Raw genomic sequence first — 18,074 nt, 5'->3', positions numbered from 1 at the left:
GCAAGCACAAACTTCTTAAAAGTTTTACAATAGCTATTACAATTATGAAAAGACTGACTCACAATTATCTTACTCCAAGATGTGATTATATTAAAGAACATTTAACTAATTGGACATTTAAGAAAATGTGGTAAAGCACCAGAGTATTTTGCTATACCCCAAATTAAAAAGAGCTCCATGAACACCTTAACAGTATCTTGTGTTTTGGGTTTCTTGGGAGACATTATATTTAAACTTAACTATGGTGGAAGCGTTTCATTTAATTTCCTTATCTAACCTTCCCCCATGTGTTTCATTTTCTTATTTGTCCATGCTGGACTAGGCTATAGTCTTGCATTATTTAATGGATAATATTTGGATAAAGTATTACTTGATTCATTTTAGATACCATGCATTATGAAGTTTGTATTTAGAGTTTTAATTTGGATGTTTGACTGTAGGTTGAAAGATTTTTTTTTATGTTTATGACTGGAGTAAGGGATTATGATAAATTGGTTAGTATTAGGAATTTTCACTCTATGTCTGTCAGTAATGTTAGGGTTAGTTTAATAGCAATCTTAAATAAATAAAAAAAAAAGTAGTTAACTACTTTCTTCTAAGGTATCTGCACTGTCAAATGTATGCAGCACCACCCACTGGTAAATTTAAAATGAGGCTCATAGCTGAATGTTCCAGAATGTGAAATAAATTGCAAATAGAAAATTCAAACAGATAGCTGACAAAAAATGAGTATTTGCATTGCAATGTCCCTTAAAAATCAGATTTTTTCTAATAACAAATACCTTAAGAAAGTCATACAGGTGCTTGAGAACTCCAATCCTGACTTCATCCAAATCCTTAAGGAACCCATTAAAAATGGGAACCAGGTCGGCAGCAGTTAGCTGGTCTCCAAGAATAACTGCCAACTCATGGATTGAAAACGCAAGTGTTCTTCGGACTTTCCACTGTAGTAAAAATATATTAAGCAAACTGACTTAGAAAAAAATTCAAGGTACACAATAACAAAAAACATGTTACACTAAAGTTAAAATTCATAGTATGGTCACTTGGGTACCAGTAAGATTTCAATGCAAAATTTAAAGAGGGTTCAGATAAAAAGTAGTACTGAATCCAGCATTTTTGCTTCTTTAGCATTACTTGTGCCATATATAACAAAACACGCGGATTTCACTTCATCTTGAGTTTGGCAAAATCATGGAAATGTACAGGAACTTTGCCAAACTCAGCGAAATGTAACAAAGTCAATGGAGAAGAAGGAACTTGACTAGTTTTAAGTGGATTATAATGGTGAAATGGTACATTAAGTGTCCCTGACGGCTAGGGAAGCATCTGCCAGATAGACTGGACTTATTATAGTGACCAAAATGTGATCTGAACTTTGAGGAGACAAAATGTGTATCACAGACACAATACAACAAAAGGCCACAAATTAGCAATAAGTAAATAACATATAGATCATTGTCCTCACAGTGTTCCAGTCTTAGAACACACATTAGCCGTGCCATAAAGCAGGGTCATTGGACTGTCTCGTTCTATTGTTTGAAGATGCAGCCCTGGGCACAACTTCCCAGGTGTCTGTGCAGATGCTTCACACTTTTTTCTTCCATCAAGAAAAAAGAAACAACTTTCTATTAGTAGTAAATCTTTTGTTATTATTTAATAGGGTCTCTATCTAACAAGGAGGTTGGATACTTTAATGCTTGTTTTGAGATCATAGCTTTGCACATGGCTAATTATGCATGCAAAACTAACATTCTCAGCTATGGTCAGTTAATGCAGTGTTTCTAAGCATTATGACACGCAACCTAGTTTTGCCTCATTAAATTCAATGATGACTCGCTCGCTGTCAATGCAAATCACCCGTGAAACCGAGCACCATCAGAAGACACTTGGTGGGGGTTTAATTCACCCTTGATAAAACTTGGCTCATCTGATTTGGGGTGTCTTCTGTTGTGAGACAAGCTCAATTAGAAACAGTGAAACGTATCATGCAACTCTGGCGATCACTTAGGAACCCCCACCGGTGACAAGCTACAACAACCCACCGGTAGCAACACGTGACCCCACTGTGGTTGAGAAATATGGAGCTAATGAACCCCACAAATGAAAATATTGCAAGTTATAAAAAAACACATGCTATATAGAAATCAAAATGGAGTACGTGTTACTTTTGGACTGAAAAACAGAATGAAATTAGGATTGTATTCTGTTTATTAATTTCTTTTTGAAAATAAGTTCATAATTATATTTTGATGTAATAAATATTATCTGCAATAGCTAATCCTACAAGGTTAACTATATTGCTTAACTTTATCACAGAGTAATGCTGAATCAAAATATCTTACGATGAAACAAAGCAAAGCATACCATTTTTATGTGCATATAAACGTGATACAACGTCACCAATTGATTTAATAATGCAACAAGACTGTATAAATCAAGGACACTTTAGAAGTTCTTAAATATACACTACTGTAAAAGAGATGTGCATGCTGCTGAGCACACTTACCTGCATATCAGATGCCAGAGTTTCATATGTATCTTTTAAGCAGTGCCAGTTCTGTCTGCCAAGGGTGAGTGCTACACCAGGAAGGCTGTAGGCACAATGTTTTGCTATTTCTGTATCAACAGTCTGGGCACGGGATGGATCTGTCATGGACAAGTACTGATCCAAAAGCACTTGCGGTACAACATCCTTAAAATGAATAATATGCATGTAAATTATTAAAAAACGACAACAAACCTCTTGCATTAGGATATCAAGTTTTTATGTCACTGCAGGAGAAAGCTGGAATTAAAAGTTTACAACTAATTTAGAATATATCACTTTTTTCCCCCCCCCAAACACTTTTAGACATTTTTTTGATATTCTAGATCTAGACCCTACATACCCAAGTACACTTCAAATAACTTTATCTTCGTATTTGCCATGTGCACACAATGCAGCAAAAGCATTTTTGCAAGTCTCTGAAAGACCAATGAGAGCAGTAAAATATAAACAATGAATATTTACATTAAATACAGCAGAATATAAAGATAACACATATTTGGTATGCTCATGCAGTAGATAACAAAAACAGTTGTTGAGAAGCCTTATGACCTATCAATATAAGCTGCCCCTGAAGCTGGGGGTTTGATAATGTACAAAAATGTCACAGAAATTGACAACAATGCAATTTGCACTATAAAGCTGTGCAATTACCATATAAACTGTGGAGTGCAGGTCTTAGTGAACACTGTGCTAAGATTTGCAAGAAATAATTTGGGGCACATTAATCTCATTCTTGTATCAGAGCCAATGAAACACACAGAAGGTTTGATTTATAGATGAATGAGCAGTACAGTTGCTTTTCAGTAGCAAACTTCCTTGAGGGTGGAACAAAGGAAATAATTGAAAACAAAACAAAAAACCCACTATTTTTGAAACAGGTTAGTTGATGGTGATGTTTGTTATGCTTCTGATTTGTGCATGCAAAACATTAAATTTTTATACATCCCTCTCCCATTGTACCCATTCTTTCAATATGCCAGCATTCCTATTATTCATATCAAAACTGCCACTGTCAATAGTAATGAAAGCAACATCAGCCAGGCAAATGAGGACAGATGCATCCAGACAAGATGTAGGTGGCAGAGTGAACAAGTGCTTTTAATAAATCAGAAAGAGGAGACGCCCAATTGACAGTCATAGCCAACAATATTCTATAGGTCTGGGTCCCTGCTGTTCCATGGCTCCCAGCAGGGCTCCCAATCTGAAATTCATCTCTTAGGCCCAGGTCCCAACTGCCATCAGTGGCCACCACTGGACTCCCAATACACGCCTTAATGACTCCCACTGCCTTCTCGGACTTTTGTAGGATCAAAGCTCTGGGTAACTCCAGCTCCCTGGTCGTTCACATGTCAAGACATCCAGTTATATGCTCACAAAGTGCAAAAGCATGCATTTTTTGCTAAAATTCTGTTAAATAAATACCTCTAGAAAATGAAAATAGTCCATAAACAGGAAGCCCCTTCAAACTAGATGTGCTTTTCATCATAGCTTTTGAAATGATGATCATATTTGACCATATTTCACTTTAGATCACAAGAGCATTTTACTCAACACAAGTAACACTTTTGGTACTGTCTGGTGTCGTCTAGTGCTGGTAACCATAGGCTCCTGTTCTATCAGAATCGCTGTTGTGACCATTTGCCATGAAAATAGGAGATGACAATTTGTTCTTGGCCATCACTACAACAAACTATATGGGGTAAATAATATAAAAATATATTAAAGGAATTCTCCACCCGAAAAAAAAAAAAAAAAATCTAGTGAACATCCAATTTCTACTTGATAAATTTATAGTTGAGTATAAACTTCTCATTTTAAATCCTATCAGAATACTGAAGTGGGGGTTTACACTTGGACTTTAAGTCATTCCAAAACACTATTTCCTTTCTAACAAGATTTTGATGCAGACTTGCTTGTATGTTTTGGATCAATGTCTTCTTACAAGTCAAGAAATAGAGATGGCTTGATATTTTCTTAAAAAACTCTCAGATAAATATCAGAATGAATAGTTCCTTCAATGATGGCAAGTTGCCCAGGCCATATTTCAGTATAAAATTCTCAATCCATGACACTGCTACCATCATGTGAAGGTATTACTGTTTAATGTAGTGTCTTTGACTCATTACAGATACCACAGCTAGATACTCTTAGGGCTGTGCAACTGGATAAACCTCTTACACTCAAATTACTTTATGCTATAAACTCACTTCAAAGTGTGAAAGGAACCAGCTCTGATGGCTACTCAGGAATTTTATTAAAAAAAAAAAGTTTCAAATAAGTTAGCTCCGCTATTATTAGCAACGTTTACAGAAGCTAAAGACAACATTTTACCTCAAACTCTTCGCCAAGCATTAATTTTTGTCTTTTCTAAGAAAAATAAGGTCTTATTACAATGTGCATCATACAGGCCAATCTCACTTCTAAATAATGACATTAAGATACTTAATAAAACACTTGGATTATAATCTCTGAAGTTTATTTAATATGTTCAACCATTAAATCTAACAACCCAGAGATCTCACTATCTTTGGATGCAAAAAAGCATTTGACATGGTTGAATGGGACTACCTATTTACCATATTGGACAAATTTGGGTTTGTTCCAAACATATGTGCATGGATCAAACTACTTTATACTAGTTCAGAAGCCTCAGTTCAAATTAACAACAATACTTTGGAATACTTCAAACTATATAGAATGCAGTACTCGACATGGATGTTCTTTATCACCAATGCTTTTTTGCAGTTGCCATGGAGCCATTGGCTGTTTATTTTCGAAATGCACGAGATTAAAGAGGGTTTCCAGAGAAGTACTTGAACAGAAAATATTATATGCAGATGATAGGGTATTATATAAGTATAGATGATATATACAGGCAGTCCCCGGGTTACGCACGAGATAGGGACTGTAGGTTTCTACTTAAGTTGAATATACATGCAAGTCAGAACACGTTTATTATTTTAATAAATGCTATTGTTGACCGACTGTAACCAAGTGCTCTGCCAATGAATGATGGAGTTTCACCCCCCTCTGACCTTTTTATTATTCCTACTTTATTTTCAATGGTGATGGTTTTTCTCTTCTTTACTATATCAACAGCACTTGCATCAGATTTGTGATTCAGAGACATTCTTGAAGGGTGAAGACAAAAGGTTAAGATGAGCACTTCTGCACAGCACTGTCCGCGCTATCACAGCAGGAAGGCACCCATCAACACGTCTGATATACTGACAAGAGACAACTTCCTCCTATGTGCGTAACAGTACAAACAGGTTTGCTACTGAGAATGACTTAGGGTGACGAGGAGGGGTTCATCACTTGCTCACCACACAGTCACGTCCACTACAGTATGCTGCCTGCATCGTCCGCTCACCGAGAACAAACACAGTGCGGCCAAAGGCGGGTAGTGATTCGCCCAACCCCAATTCAACAGGCAGCCATCCAAGGCATACTACAATGCTACCCCCACCGCCCCATTCACTCTCAATGGCCCCCGTTCAGCCACAACCGGGTCAGCGCTTGCAGCATTACCAGACGTGTATAATGGGCGGGCAGTGAAACGCCCCCCTTCACTCCATCCAGCTTGCGTCCAGTCAGAAGCAGGAGCTGCTGCGGCGGCGTAGTGAGCGGGCAGCAAACCATCGTCCTGCACACGAGTGATAGCTGTGGCCCCGGTGACTATGGACTACGGGTCACTGCTTGCCGGCAAGAGCCGCCCGAGGGACACTACACTGCGCGAGCAGCGAAATCGCCCCTCTCCAGCCACTGCTTGCAGCATCCCCAGGCAGAAGATGACAGAGCAGCAGTTACTGAGGCACATGCGTCGCAGCTGTGACCTTGTTCGTAAGTCATAGGTCGGATGTCCGTAACCTGGGGACTACCTGTAACCTGACCCACAAAATTCCATGTCAGCATTCCTAAAAGCACTAGCAGATTTTCAAAAAAAGACTGCTTTTTCCAAGTAACTCAAATTCATTTGCGAGGCACCCAGGATCAAACCCATGGCCTTTTGATTTCAAGTCAGCAGTTCTTATCGCTGTACCACGGAAGCGGTCTTATTTCACTTGTACCTTCTGAGAAAATGTTTATTTGATATTTGGACTTCAGCCTTAACACATCATACAGTTCATGTCGACATTTTGTCATTTATTACTAAAAAATGAAAAACATTTCTGTTTTAACAATGTCTTTACATAGATTGTTGTAGACACTGAACACACATCAAATGTATGTATTTCAAATTGCGATCTATTATTTTCCCACTAAAACTCTAGCACTTTACTCAAAGATAATCAAGGCTAGAGCAGGGAGAACTTCTTGCCCTTTTTTGCGACAGTGGGGGTGATAGTATAGCAGGCTGTTTGTGCTTATTGACATTTACAAGACAAAAGATGCTGATGGAGAGGTGCGAAGGGATTTAAGGTGGGCTGGATTTACCAGTGTTATCATAGGCTTTGGTAATTCTAGTGTTATTGGGCAGCAAATATACAAGCCATTAAGACCTGCACATTGATACCAATTAGTAAATATAAACAAGCATGGTGTGCAATAGAATTTAGCACTACTTCTTTATATTTCCTGCTCGCCTGTTCTCTTTTGCACCTCTACATAATAACTCTTGTCCACCCTCTGAAACAAACATAGTATTTAAGGCTTGGAAAATATCTGGGATTAAAACATTTAGAGACTTGAATCTCAATAACGTTTTTGCATTTTATAAGCAATTAAGCTTCAGATTTAACTTATCAACACGATCTTTCCACTATTTCAAGCTAGAAACTTTGCTAAACCAAAACCTGCCCAATTTTCCTTTATCTTCCACCTACTGATCAAACTTGAAGACTCAGATAGCATCTCCAATTTCTAAAAACGTTTCAAAGTCCCTTCCTTTCAAAGATTCCAGGGCACAATGGGGAAAGGATTTTTCATTTAACATTTCAGAAAAGGACTGGAAAGCAGCCATGCACAGAATACATTATAGCTCCAAAGCTAAAAGTGCAAAACACTCAATTATTCAACTTTAAATATTCTATTGAGATCATTTATCTTGATTAAAACAACACAAAATGTTTCCACTGCAAGATTTAAACTGTGAACGTTGCAATCTAGCTCTAGCCTGACTGGGCCACATGTTTTGGGCATGCACCAAATTAACATTGTCAGACAGCCTTGGGAATCACAATCACTCCAAATCCATTAAAGTGGAGAGGGACAAACAAATCATAATTGCCTTTACCTCACTACTTGAATGTAGACTTATCTTGCTCAACTGGAAGAATCCCAACCCACCACCTTTAAGTCAGTGGGTAACTGATGTCCTACACTATCTGAAACTGGGGAAAAAAATCAAATTCTCTTTGTTAGATAGAGAGAGATACATATATAGCTTATTAATCTCAAAGGGAAATTCACAATTCAACAAATCTTTGTTGGTGGGCTACCCTCTTTCTTTTGGGTAGGGGTTGAATTTTGGCTTTAAGTTTGGTTTGATTTGATTGTATGAATTGTTATTTGCTTTTAATTAAAAAAATAAATAAATGTAGTCTTAACTTTCTTCCAGACATAGCAGGGTTTACTGTCCATAATGTTCAATTTTGATTTGCCTGACAAGTGTTAAGAATCATCCAAAGTAAACATGCTCAAGCGACTCATCCTTATTAGTAAAGAGTGTCTTTCACTTTGCTAATTAAATGTGCTTCCTATTGTGTCTTTCTGATAGAAACAGACTTAATGTGCAGTGACAAAACATTGCAATTGCCAAAATGCTTTTCTAGGTTTGTCTGTGACTTCTTGAAAAAGATATGTAAAAGGGAAATTTTGACAGGACTAAAATTTCTTCAATATGAAACTGCACATTAGTCTATGGTATGTTAAGGGAAGTATTCTGGAAAGATCTATTGATTTATGAACTTTGTCTAAAATGTTCAAAATGTTTGGAAGATAGTTATTTAAGTGTCGAACTGAATATAGCTTTCTGGAATATCCAATCAACTTTGAAGAAAATGCTTTTTTTCAATGCATGCAAAAAAGGTGACTTCATACAAAAAACCCAATTAGGTGATGTATTATCTAGAAAGTTTTTCCTTTCAGCTTCCTAGAGTTACTAGTAGTTGAGCTATAGAATGTGTGTAGATGAATGTTTTGAGGTAAAAGATGTGCCATTCAGAGTTAGTCAGTGTTTCTCTGCTAAAAACGGAACACTTTCCATCTTTATCAGATTGTAATTTAAAAAAATGATTGCCATGGACTACAAATTTCAGACCTGAAAACAAAAATTGCGTGTGTTTTGGTGGGGAAGTAAAAAACTGGTGCTTTTGTTTTCTTTTGGCTTGATATTAATACAGCAGATTTAACTTGTAAATTTTTTGTGTAGTTTATGAAGGAACATGTTGCAACTTAACAATCTAGCAGGGCCCATTTTCAAATTGTTTGATTTGGACCCTCATTGTATTCAGTAGATTAAGAATAACTGACATAAAGAGAAACTACTGCTCATAAAAATTACCTGCTGCTTGGATTTTCTCTCTTCTTCTGGGCTAAGACTGCCCTCGCTTATCTCTGAATCATCGTCATGTATAAAATGAAGACTAGATTTGAGACTCTATTGTAAAACAAACAAAAAAAATATATAAAGTTAAAAAATTGTACAAGGTGGGACAGCACAGCTATACAATGAACACTAGCTTGACAATAATAAAGTATATTCTTACAATGTACACACTCTATACAGTACAAGGTCTTGTTGCTTCTCCATGGAACCTTTGAAGAAATGCATAGTAACTAAGTATTTTAGGAAAATATTACCCATCTAACTAATCAAACAAGGATGCAGAAATTATGTAAATCATGAAAGACGGAACTGTGACTTTGGGCTTTGCACTACAACGTCTTGTACCTACTTCTGTTAGGAAAAAAAATGTGCCGAGTTGTTGCCATTTCATTTCTAAATTTCTTCTAATAATTTAAACTAAAATGTTTTTGAATTCACATTTTTACTCATTAGGATGTACCATGCAAACTACTGAAACTCTATAGTAATAAATGCAATACATGGTAGACTTGTTTGTAGTAAAATCACTAACATAGGCCATGCTGAAGTACACATATGTGAAAATATTTATGTCTAGGCTAATTTGATGCATTTTAACACAACAACACAAAAACATTATACTCCACAAGTTTACAACAAAATAAATCTATTTAGCAATAAACCAATACATTAATATTACATTGATAACAACATAAGATGCAACTAATTTTTGCGACAATTAAATTTCTGCCAATTCACTTTTTATAGGAATCAATATTTGGTATTGTCACTCCCTTGCTTAGTTAATCTTTATAATGGCCATATAACATTTAATGCAGAATATATAAAACAAGCAAAATTTTAATTTACCATAAACTACTCTTTATAAATGGAAAAGTTACAGACCTACAAATTAATTCTAGATTTCAAGAATATTAAAAGATGTACAAATGTGTTCAAATAGATAAAATAAAAGTGAACTAATGGCATTTAGAAAGCACAATTCTGCTTTGTCACTATATTACAGCATGCAAGATCATACGTATTAGACTTTGTGCTGCTGCACACAAACAATTTTTACCTCTACATTTAACAGTAGGGCAAAATAAAATCAGTAATGTTAATAGTTCCTATTAGTCTAACAATATATTACTTAGCTTTATATCATTCCAACCAAATGAACAGAGTTTTCATACCTCAGTGTCTGCTGTGTTTGTGATTAAAGGCACTTGTTCTGCGGTAAACTGGTCCCGACAGGCTGTATCTCTCTTGTGTTCAATCAGATGATCACGGTGCTTATGGCTGGAGCTTTTCAGATGGGAGTCTATTGTGGTGGCTCTCAGTGCAGCAGTCAATACATCTACTTGTGCTATACCAATTGAATACAAATATATTTCGTTTTTCTTAATATTTAATACTGTATTGAAATAGCCATGAAGAAAACAACATTTGACACCTGTTTCAAATACAAAATATGCATTCTTTTTCTTCATTAGGAAGATAAGCCATGTTTCATTAAAAGATAACAACTGAATCATATTTTATCTTTTTTAGTTAGCCATTTACTTCCAATTTTGGCTAAAACAACAACCAAATTTATTTGGCACTTCAGACATCTCTTAGCATCATAGTAGGCTCAATCTAAGAGGAAGTCTATTTAAGTCCAAACTACTTATGCTATACAAGACCTACTATAACATTGGTAACCTACAAAGCAGCAGTGATGAGGAAGTGAATCTATCCTCAGGTGGTGAAAATGACCCTTGCATTTGGCTGTCTGTTGACCCTACTTCACATAAAGCAGCTCCACCTCGTTTTGATTTTGTGGGGCAACCAGGAATAAAAAAGTGGATGTTGACAGACAAGATCCACTCACTTACCTGAAGTTATTCCTGGATGATGATGTGATCAACAGAAATGTCAAGACAAATCAGTGTTGGGCAAATAACTGTACACCTAAGCAGTTCAAAAAAATGGGAAACAGTATCTGCCGACTGTATGTGGGCCTTTTTGGGCTTATTGATATTGCAAGGACTTGTACCGAAACCTGAGCAGCGATAGTACTAGTCCAAGAACAAAATCTTGGGAACACCGTTCTTTGGAGAAATATGTCCGAGTGTAGATTTTCACTTATGAAATATCTGCACTTTACCAACAATGAAGACTTTGACGAGAATACCCATCCAGCACTCAAACTGATGAAAATCTGGGAGATATACCAGGCCATTGTTTTGCCTTCCAAAAGTTTGGAGCGTTTACATTGCAGACCATGGTGTCAGCATTGATGACAGTCTCGCTGCTTACAAGGGCTGACTGTCATTGATACAGTACATCACATAAAAAGGAGCAAGATTTGGCAAAAGTTCTATGAGTTTTCTTCATCTAAAACAGGATACATTTGAAATTTGTCCCATTCCCTGCGTACAAAGCCAAAGGGAAATAGAATCAGTACAGTATTGCTATATCATTGGTGATTACTTTGATAGATGCTCTGATGGATCAAGGTTACTGTGTAACCATGGACAATTTTTATACATCACAAGAGCTATTTGACATCTTGCTGCAAAGACAGACAGACGTATATGCAACAGCGCATCCCAACTTTTGTGACATGACTGAAGACTTTGACAAACCTAAATTACAGTACTCGCGCTGAAATGGAAGGACAAGAAAGATGCTTGTCATCTTAGCACTGTACAGACAAAAGTCAAACAGGTAACAAAGCCTTGTAATGTGGTCGATTACTGTACAATGGCTTGATGGGCGATGTAAATTGTGCAGGTCAACAATTTACTTTCTATCCCACTATGTGGAGGAAGCAAAAGAAATATTACAAAAAGTTATTTTGTCATCTGGTGGAACAGTGCATTTGGAATGCATTCGTGTAATATAAACAAGAAGCTGGCAAAACTGTATCTCATGCAAACTTTTCATGCCAGCTTGTAGAACAAATCACTACCGCACATCCACAGTCCACACTACCACTAAAGAGTCGTGGTCGACCCAGCACACCATGGATCAATCTGCAGCATCTTATTAGTAGGTATTTTACAGAAAATATACAGTACCTCCCACAGAAAAAAACAGAATTTGACTTGTACCTATGCAGTGTGCTGCTCAAAAACTGATACATTTGGAAAGGAAATCTGAAAAGAAACACGCCATTATTGCCCCAACTCTGACACTGGATTAGGTCTTTCATCTTGCTTTAAGATTTACAACACAAACAACTCATTTTGAGATTATATACTGTTTTGGCATCATTAGTAGTATTATTATTACTGTCATTGTTGTTCATTTCATATAATTATTTTTATTCATCATTACTATTATTTGTATCATTATTATACTTTTGAGATTTAACAAAAATGTAATTTTTCATGCAAAAAAAAAAAAAAAAGCTTTTTACATGTTTTTTGAAATAAAATGCAATGCTATGGTGGTTAAAAACAAAGTAAGAAAAACGTATGCATGCCTCTTTCACTGCTTTTTATGTACAGGCACCAGCATACATTCCTGATATAATTCTGGTTTATTGTAATTCTTCTAATAAGCTGTACACTGCTATATTATTGGTAGTGTTTGCTCCCACAAAATATTGCCATAGATGCCACAGGTTTTTGTTCAAATGCAGTTTATTAATTTAAAGCTAATTATGGACACAGAAGCAATTATTGCTCACCGAAAATCTCTATGCTTCATTTTAGTTAACTTGTTTGTTAAGATCACCAAGCCTTATTTCCTTCTTGGTCTTTAACACCTGCATTTACTGATTTCATTTCCTTCTTGTTTTCTTAACAATCAGTCAATTTACAATGAAATGCACATGACAACGAAGCCAGCCGTTCACTATATACCTGAACTGGGATGTGGCCCTGTCCTAGAGATCCAATGTAACTTTTAGCTATCACCCCAATCATTTTCTGGTTTTAACTGGACTCCTGCCTTAACTAAGTAAGCCGTTTCTTCCCAGTTTCTACATTTTGGTGTCATTTTCATAAATACAAAACCTAGAGTAAGCAAACTTTTATTGGAATGTAGAAAGCATTTATGTATGTTATGTGAGAAATTTGTGTTTTTTACCTTGGTTTTAAGACTTTTACTATCATTTTAAGTTTGACTTTGCCTGTTCCTGGTGTTCTGGTTATTTAAGTCATTATTTCTAAATGAATAATAAAGCATCCTTGCTGCCACCTTTTAGTGTCATTTGATGAGGTCTTTCCTCTGCTTGTCATTAAAATTATTTTCTTAGATTACAATTAAGGGAGCAAGCTGCACATAAAAAGGTAGGTTACTACAAAAATTAATCATTTAAAACTCAAAAATAAAAAGATTTCTAAATTTTTTATAAATTCAAATCCTGCTCAACCTCATTTTACTGAAAGAAAGAGTAAGAAAAAAAGACCAGCTAATTAAAAAGAGATCAGAGGTAAAATAAAGTTACCATTAAACTGGTTGTAACAAAACTGGCAACACAGTGGCATCCCAGGAATGAACTAGAAAAAACAATCAATCTAACATGGTCCCATTTCAAACTGTACATGTTCATTGTGAAGTTTTTTTTTTTTTTTTTAAACCAAACACAACTGGAAAGAAACAGAGCAGAAAGAAGAAGAACTGACAAATACTAAACTGCTCCATTACACAAAACATTATTCAAGGAAAGGAGAAATCTACAATGCAAGATTAATCTAATATGGCAGAATAAAAACACTAATAGGCCATAAAATATTTGTTTTTCAAATTAATTAAATGCACTAGTAGAAAAACCTTCACTCCTGGAATGCTGCAGAGGCTGAACCCTTATACTACTTTAATGACTTTTACTTTACTACTGCTCTCTTTACTACTCTCTCCTACTCCTGTTGAGAGTGCACCTTTCTTTCTCTCTCATCAATTCTTAAAACTCAGTACTTCTCCACTCTAACCTTTATCAGCTGCAACGCAGGTTTCTATTTTAAATTCATGTACACGTCTGGTCATTGCAATCCTTTAATTCCACTCAGCCTGTGCCATGTACCACTTTTGTTCCATCAGTGCCGATTGGATGCTTGCTGGTATATTAGCTTTATGTCCAATGGATTATTATGCATCAATATTTGAAATCCAGGGCTTTGAAATGCAAATTTAGCTATAATGGATTACAATCTTAGTATTTTGATGTGCTGATGTTATAAAAAGATACAAAAAATGTGTTAGTTATAACACGTAACTAACAAGTAAATGTTGACTGAAGGGGTCTGCTGTATTTTTGATTTCAGCAAATCAGTCCTTAAAGTTAAGAAACCACTGTATCAATATATTGCATGCATTTACACTTTTTTTAATAAAAAAAAAAGCAAATATATTGACTGATTAATTTGTAATTTTCTTTTGCTACTAATGAGTCCTAACAGTCACTTACACTATTCTAAGAAGGTAAAATGTTATTTTGTATCAGAACTGTAGAATGGAGGCAAACACCACCTTAGATACAGCAAAACCGAAGTATGCACAATTCATAAACCCAAAAGAGGACATAGGAAAGAGTGCAGCAAGAAAAACAATATCCTCACTCACGCTTAGAAATGCATGGGAAATGTACTTGGACCTTAGGGGGCAACTGGTTTTTCCAAGCGAGATCACAACCACCACCCACAGGATAGACATTGTAATGTGGCTGATGGCTGCAAAGATGGTCCTTATCACTGAATAAGAGGTTGGCGGGAATGCAACTATCCACCCTTTGGAAGTTGGATGCAGGGGTTTTGTCAGCACAGCAACCATTCAACGTCTTTGCTGAGCTGGCATGACTGGACCTAAATGAACAAAGGCTACTAGGGAGCTAGCAGAGGAGCTGCAGAAAGCAAGGCACTGGTTGTGGTTACAGATAAAGAGCAGTGTTTGGAGGTCAACACTACATTAAGGGCAGCCACAGAGAGTGCGGCTAGATGTCCCCAATAAGCCACTGTCCTCACCACCAGGAGATGAGCTGGGCCTGGGAGTTAAACATTTGAGAATGGTGCTTCCAGCTCACAACCCTGCAGCTAACACATGGGCACTGGTGAAGGTGTAGCAGGTAGGAATGCTGAAACAGGAGCAAAAGCTATCTATATGAGGATATGATGGGGATGATCACATATTAATATTTGAGATCTTTAAAAGAAATACCAGGACCAGCATTAATAAAAACATTTTTTGTGTATTTGTTTTTGCAAGTGATTAATTTTTTTTACATTAATGCGCTGTATGGTGGGATTTACTGTCTTGCTCATTTCTATGGCTAAAACTGCCCTGTAAAATCAAATTTTGACAAATCCATTTTTCACATCTTATACTTAGAAATTAGACAAATGAAAAACAATATGTAAATTCAAATAAGGGCTTGTTTACATGGAAGCAACAAACCTGATAATTTTCACTCTAGGAATTAGTTTGTTTGTGTTAACAAACAGATTAAAGATCAGTAATAAAAGGTGCTGTTTATTAAAAATACACACTACGGATAAAAAGTGGTTTGGGCACTGACACAAGCTATTTTGGCAATAAAGAAATATTCTAAAAGAAGCTGAAACTCCTCTTTAAAGCTTTACTACAAACAATATAAATACAGTGGTACTCTTCTGGCCTTTAGTCAAACTAACATTTAAAATAACCAGGATGCACCACCGTTACATCACATTTTAGAGTACAAACGTATACCAAATTATCAAAAGTAATAACAAAAAGAAATTTTGTAAATTCAGTTTGTGCTAAAATGTCTTTAGGGGCTTTTTTCCTTCAAGCATACTTTTTTCCTGGATTATATTCAACATAGTTATCCAGTGAAAAATTACAAACATAGAAAAACAAAAATTACACAAGGAAGTGATATCTAGTAGAATTAAGCAGCTGAAGGAAAGCTGCCTCTGACCATTGCTTGTGAATAAATAAAAGTTGAATGTTAATTTTAAAATGCATAATGGTTTTGAGAATATTTTTATATCAACTAGTACAATTTTTTTCATGTACATGTGTTTCTTTATTCAAATCAACAGAAATTTAATATTTATAAACATACTTTTTTGATTACTGTACATTGACCATATTGTCACATATTGTCCATAAAATTAGTCAGTCAAAAATGCTGCATGTTAAATTGCCATTCTTCAAAGTTGCAATGACACTGACATGTACAGTCATATGAAAAAGTTTGGGAACCCCTTTCAGCCTGCTTAATTTACTTTCAACAAAAAAGATAACAGTGGTATGTCTTTCATTTCCTGAACATCTGACTACTGGGGTGTTTTCCGAACAAAGATTTTTAGTGAAGTAGTATTTAGTTGTATGAAATTAAATCAATGTGATTTTTTCAATGTGTATGTGAAAAACTGGCTGTGCAAAAATGTGGGTACCTTGTAATTTTGCTGATTTGAATGCATGTAACTGCTCAATACTGATTACTTGCAACACCAAATTGGTTGGATTAGCTCGTTAAGCCCTGAACTTCATAGACAGGTGTGTCCAATCATGAGAAAAGGTATTTAAGATGGTCAATTGCAAGTTGTGCTTCCCTTTGACTCTCCTCTGAAGAGTTACAGCATAGGATCCTCAAAGCAACTCTCAGAAGATCTGAAAACAAAGATTGTTCAGTATCATAGTTTAGGGGAAGGCTGCAAAAAGCTATCTCAGAGGTTTAAACTGTCAAGTTTTACCTGTAAGGAATGTAATCAGGAAATGAAAGGCCACAGGCACAGCTGCTGTTAAACCCAGGGCCAAGAAAAATACAGGAGCGGCATATGCACAGGACTGTGAGAATGGTTACAGACAACCCACAAATCACCTCCAAAGACGTGCAAGAACATCTTGCTGCAGATGGTGTATCTGTACATCGTTTTACAATTCAGAACAATTTGCACAAAGAACATCAGTATGGCAGGGTGATGAGAAAGAAATTCTTTCTGCACTCACGCCACAGAGTCGCTTGTTGTATGCAAATGCTCATTTAGACAAGCCAGATTCATTTTGGAACAAAGTGCTTTGGACTGATGAGACAAAAATTGAGTTATTTGGTCATAACAAAAAGCACTTTGCATGGCACAAGAACACCACCACATTCCAAGAAGAACACCTGCTACCTAATGTCAAATTTGGTGGAAGGTTCCATCATGCTGTGTGGCTATTTCAGGGACTACCCCAGTCCAAGGGCCCCCCTTGTTAAAGTCAAGGGTCGGATGAATTCAACCCAATATCAAAATTCTTCAGGATAATGTTCAAGCATCAGTCACAAAGTTGAAGTTATGCAGGGGTTGGTTATTACATCAAGACAAAGACCCAAAACACAGTTTGAAATTAAAAAAGGCATTCATGCAGAGGGAGAAGTACGATGTTTTGGAACGGCCGTCACAGTCCCCTGACTTGAATATAGTTGAAAATCTACGGGATGATTTGAGGCAGGCAGTCCATGCTCGGCAGCCATCAAATTTAACTGAACTGGAGAGATTTTGTATGGAAGAATGGTCAAAAATACCTCCATCCCGAATCCAGGCACTCAAAGGCTATATTTGCAAAAGGAGGTTTAAATAAGTACTGATGTAATATCTCTGTTGGGGTGCCCAAATGTATGCACCGGTCTAATTTTGCTATGATGCATATTGCATATTTTCAATTAATCCAATAAACTTAATGTCACTGCTGAAATACTACTGTTTCCATAAGGCATGTCATATATTAAAAGGAAGTTGCTACTTTGAAAGCTCAGCCAATGATAAAGAAAAAATTTAAAAGAATTAAGAGGGGTTCCCAAACGTTTTCATATGACTGTAAATAACCAAATTTGTAAGACAATATTGGTGAGACAAGACATTGCTTCTCACTCATGCTGGAGTGCCTTAGGGAAGCACATTTGATCAAATATAGTGTAGGCTGCCGTGTTTGTGTTAGAAGGTTAAAGTGAGTGTAAAGTATTACAAAGGGCAAAGCGGCAGCAAGGTGTTTGGGTAATGATGTAAGGAAGCAAACAAAAGCAGGAAAAAT

At 36.2% G+C, this 18,074-nt stretch overlaps 1 protein-coding gene across 5 annotated transcripts in view; it reads right to left on the bottom strand.

Annotated features, from left to right (window-relative positions):
- Window positions 1-18,074, bottom strand: part of ppp4r1 (protein phosphatase 4, regulatory subunit 1) — a 96,734-nt gene that overhangs the window by 19,313 nt on the left and 59,347 nt on the right. For all 5 annotated transcript variants that reach the window (XM_039754770.1, XM_039754772.1, XM_039754768.1 and 2 more), the window contains 4 exons: window positions 10,277-10,449; window positions 9,057-9,152; window positions 2,510-2,695; window positions 783-944 (listed from right to left, as the gene is read on the bottom strand). In XM_039754770.1, the coding sequence (XP_039610704.1) occupies window positions 783-944; window positions 2,510-2,695; window positions 9,057-9,152; window positions 10,277-10,449 (617 nt within the window). The remainder of the gene's footprint in view (window positions 1-782; window positions 945-2,509; window positions 2,696-9,056; window positions 9,153-10,276; window positions 10,450-18,074) is intronic.

This window comes from Polypterus senegalus, chromosome 5 (assembly GCF_016835505.1).
Source record: "Polypterus senegalus isolate Bchr_013 chromosome 5, ASM1683550v1, whole genome shotgun sequence".
Classification (NCBI taxonomy): Eukaryota; Metazoa; Chordata; class Cladistia; order Polypteriformes; family Polypteridae; genus Polypterus; species Polypterus senegalus.
Note: the sequence above shows the minus strand (reverse complement) of the source record. Positions and strands in the feature narration are given on the sequence as shown.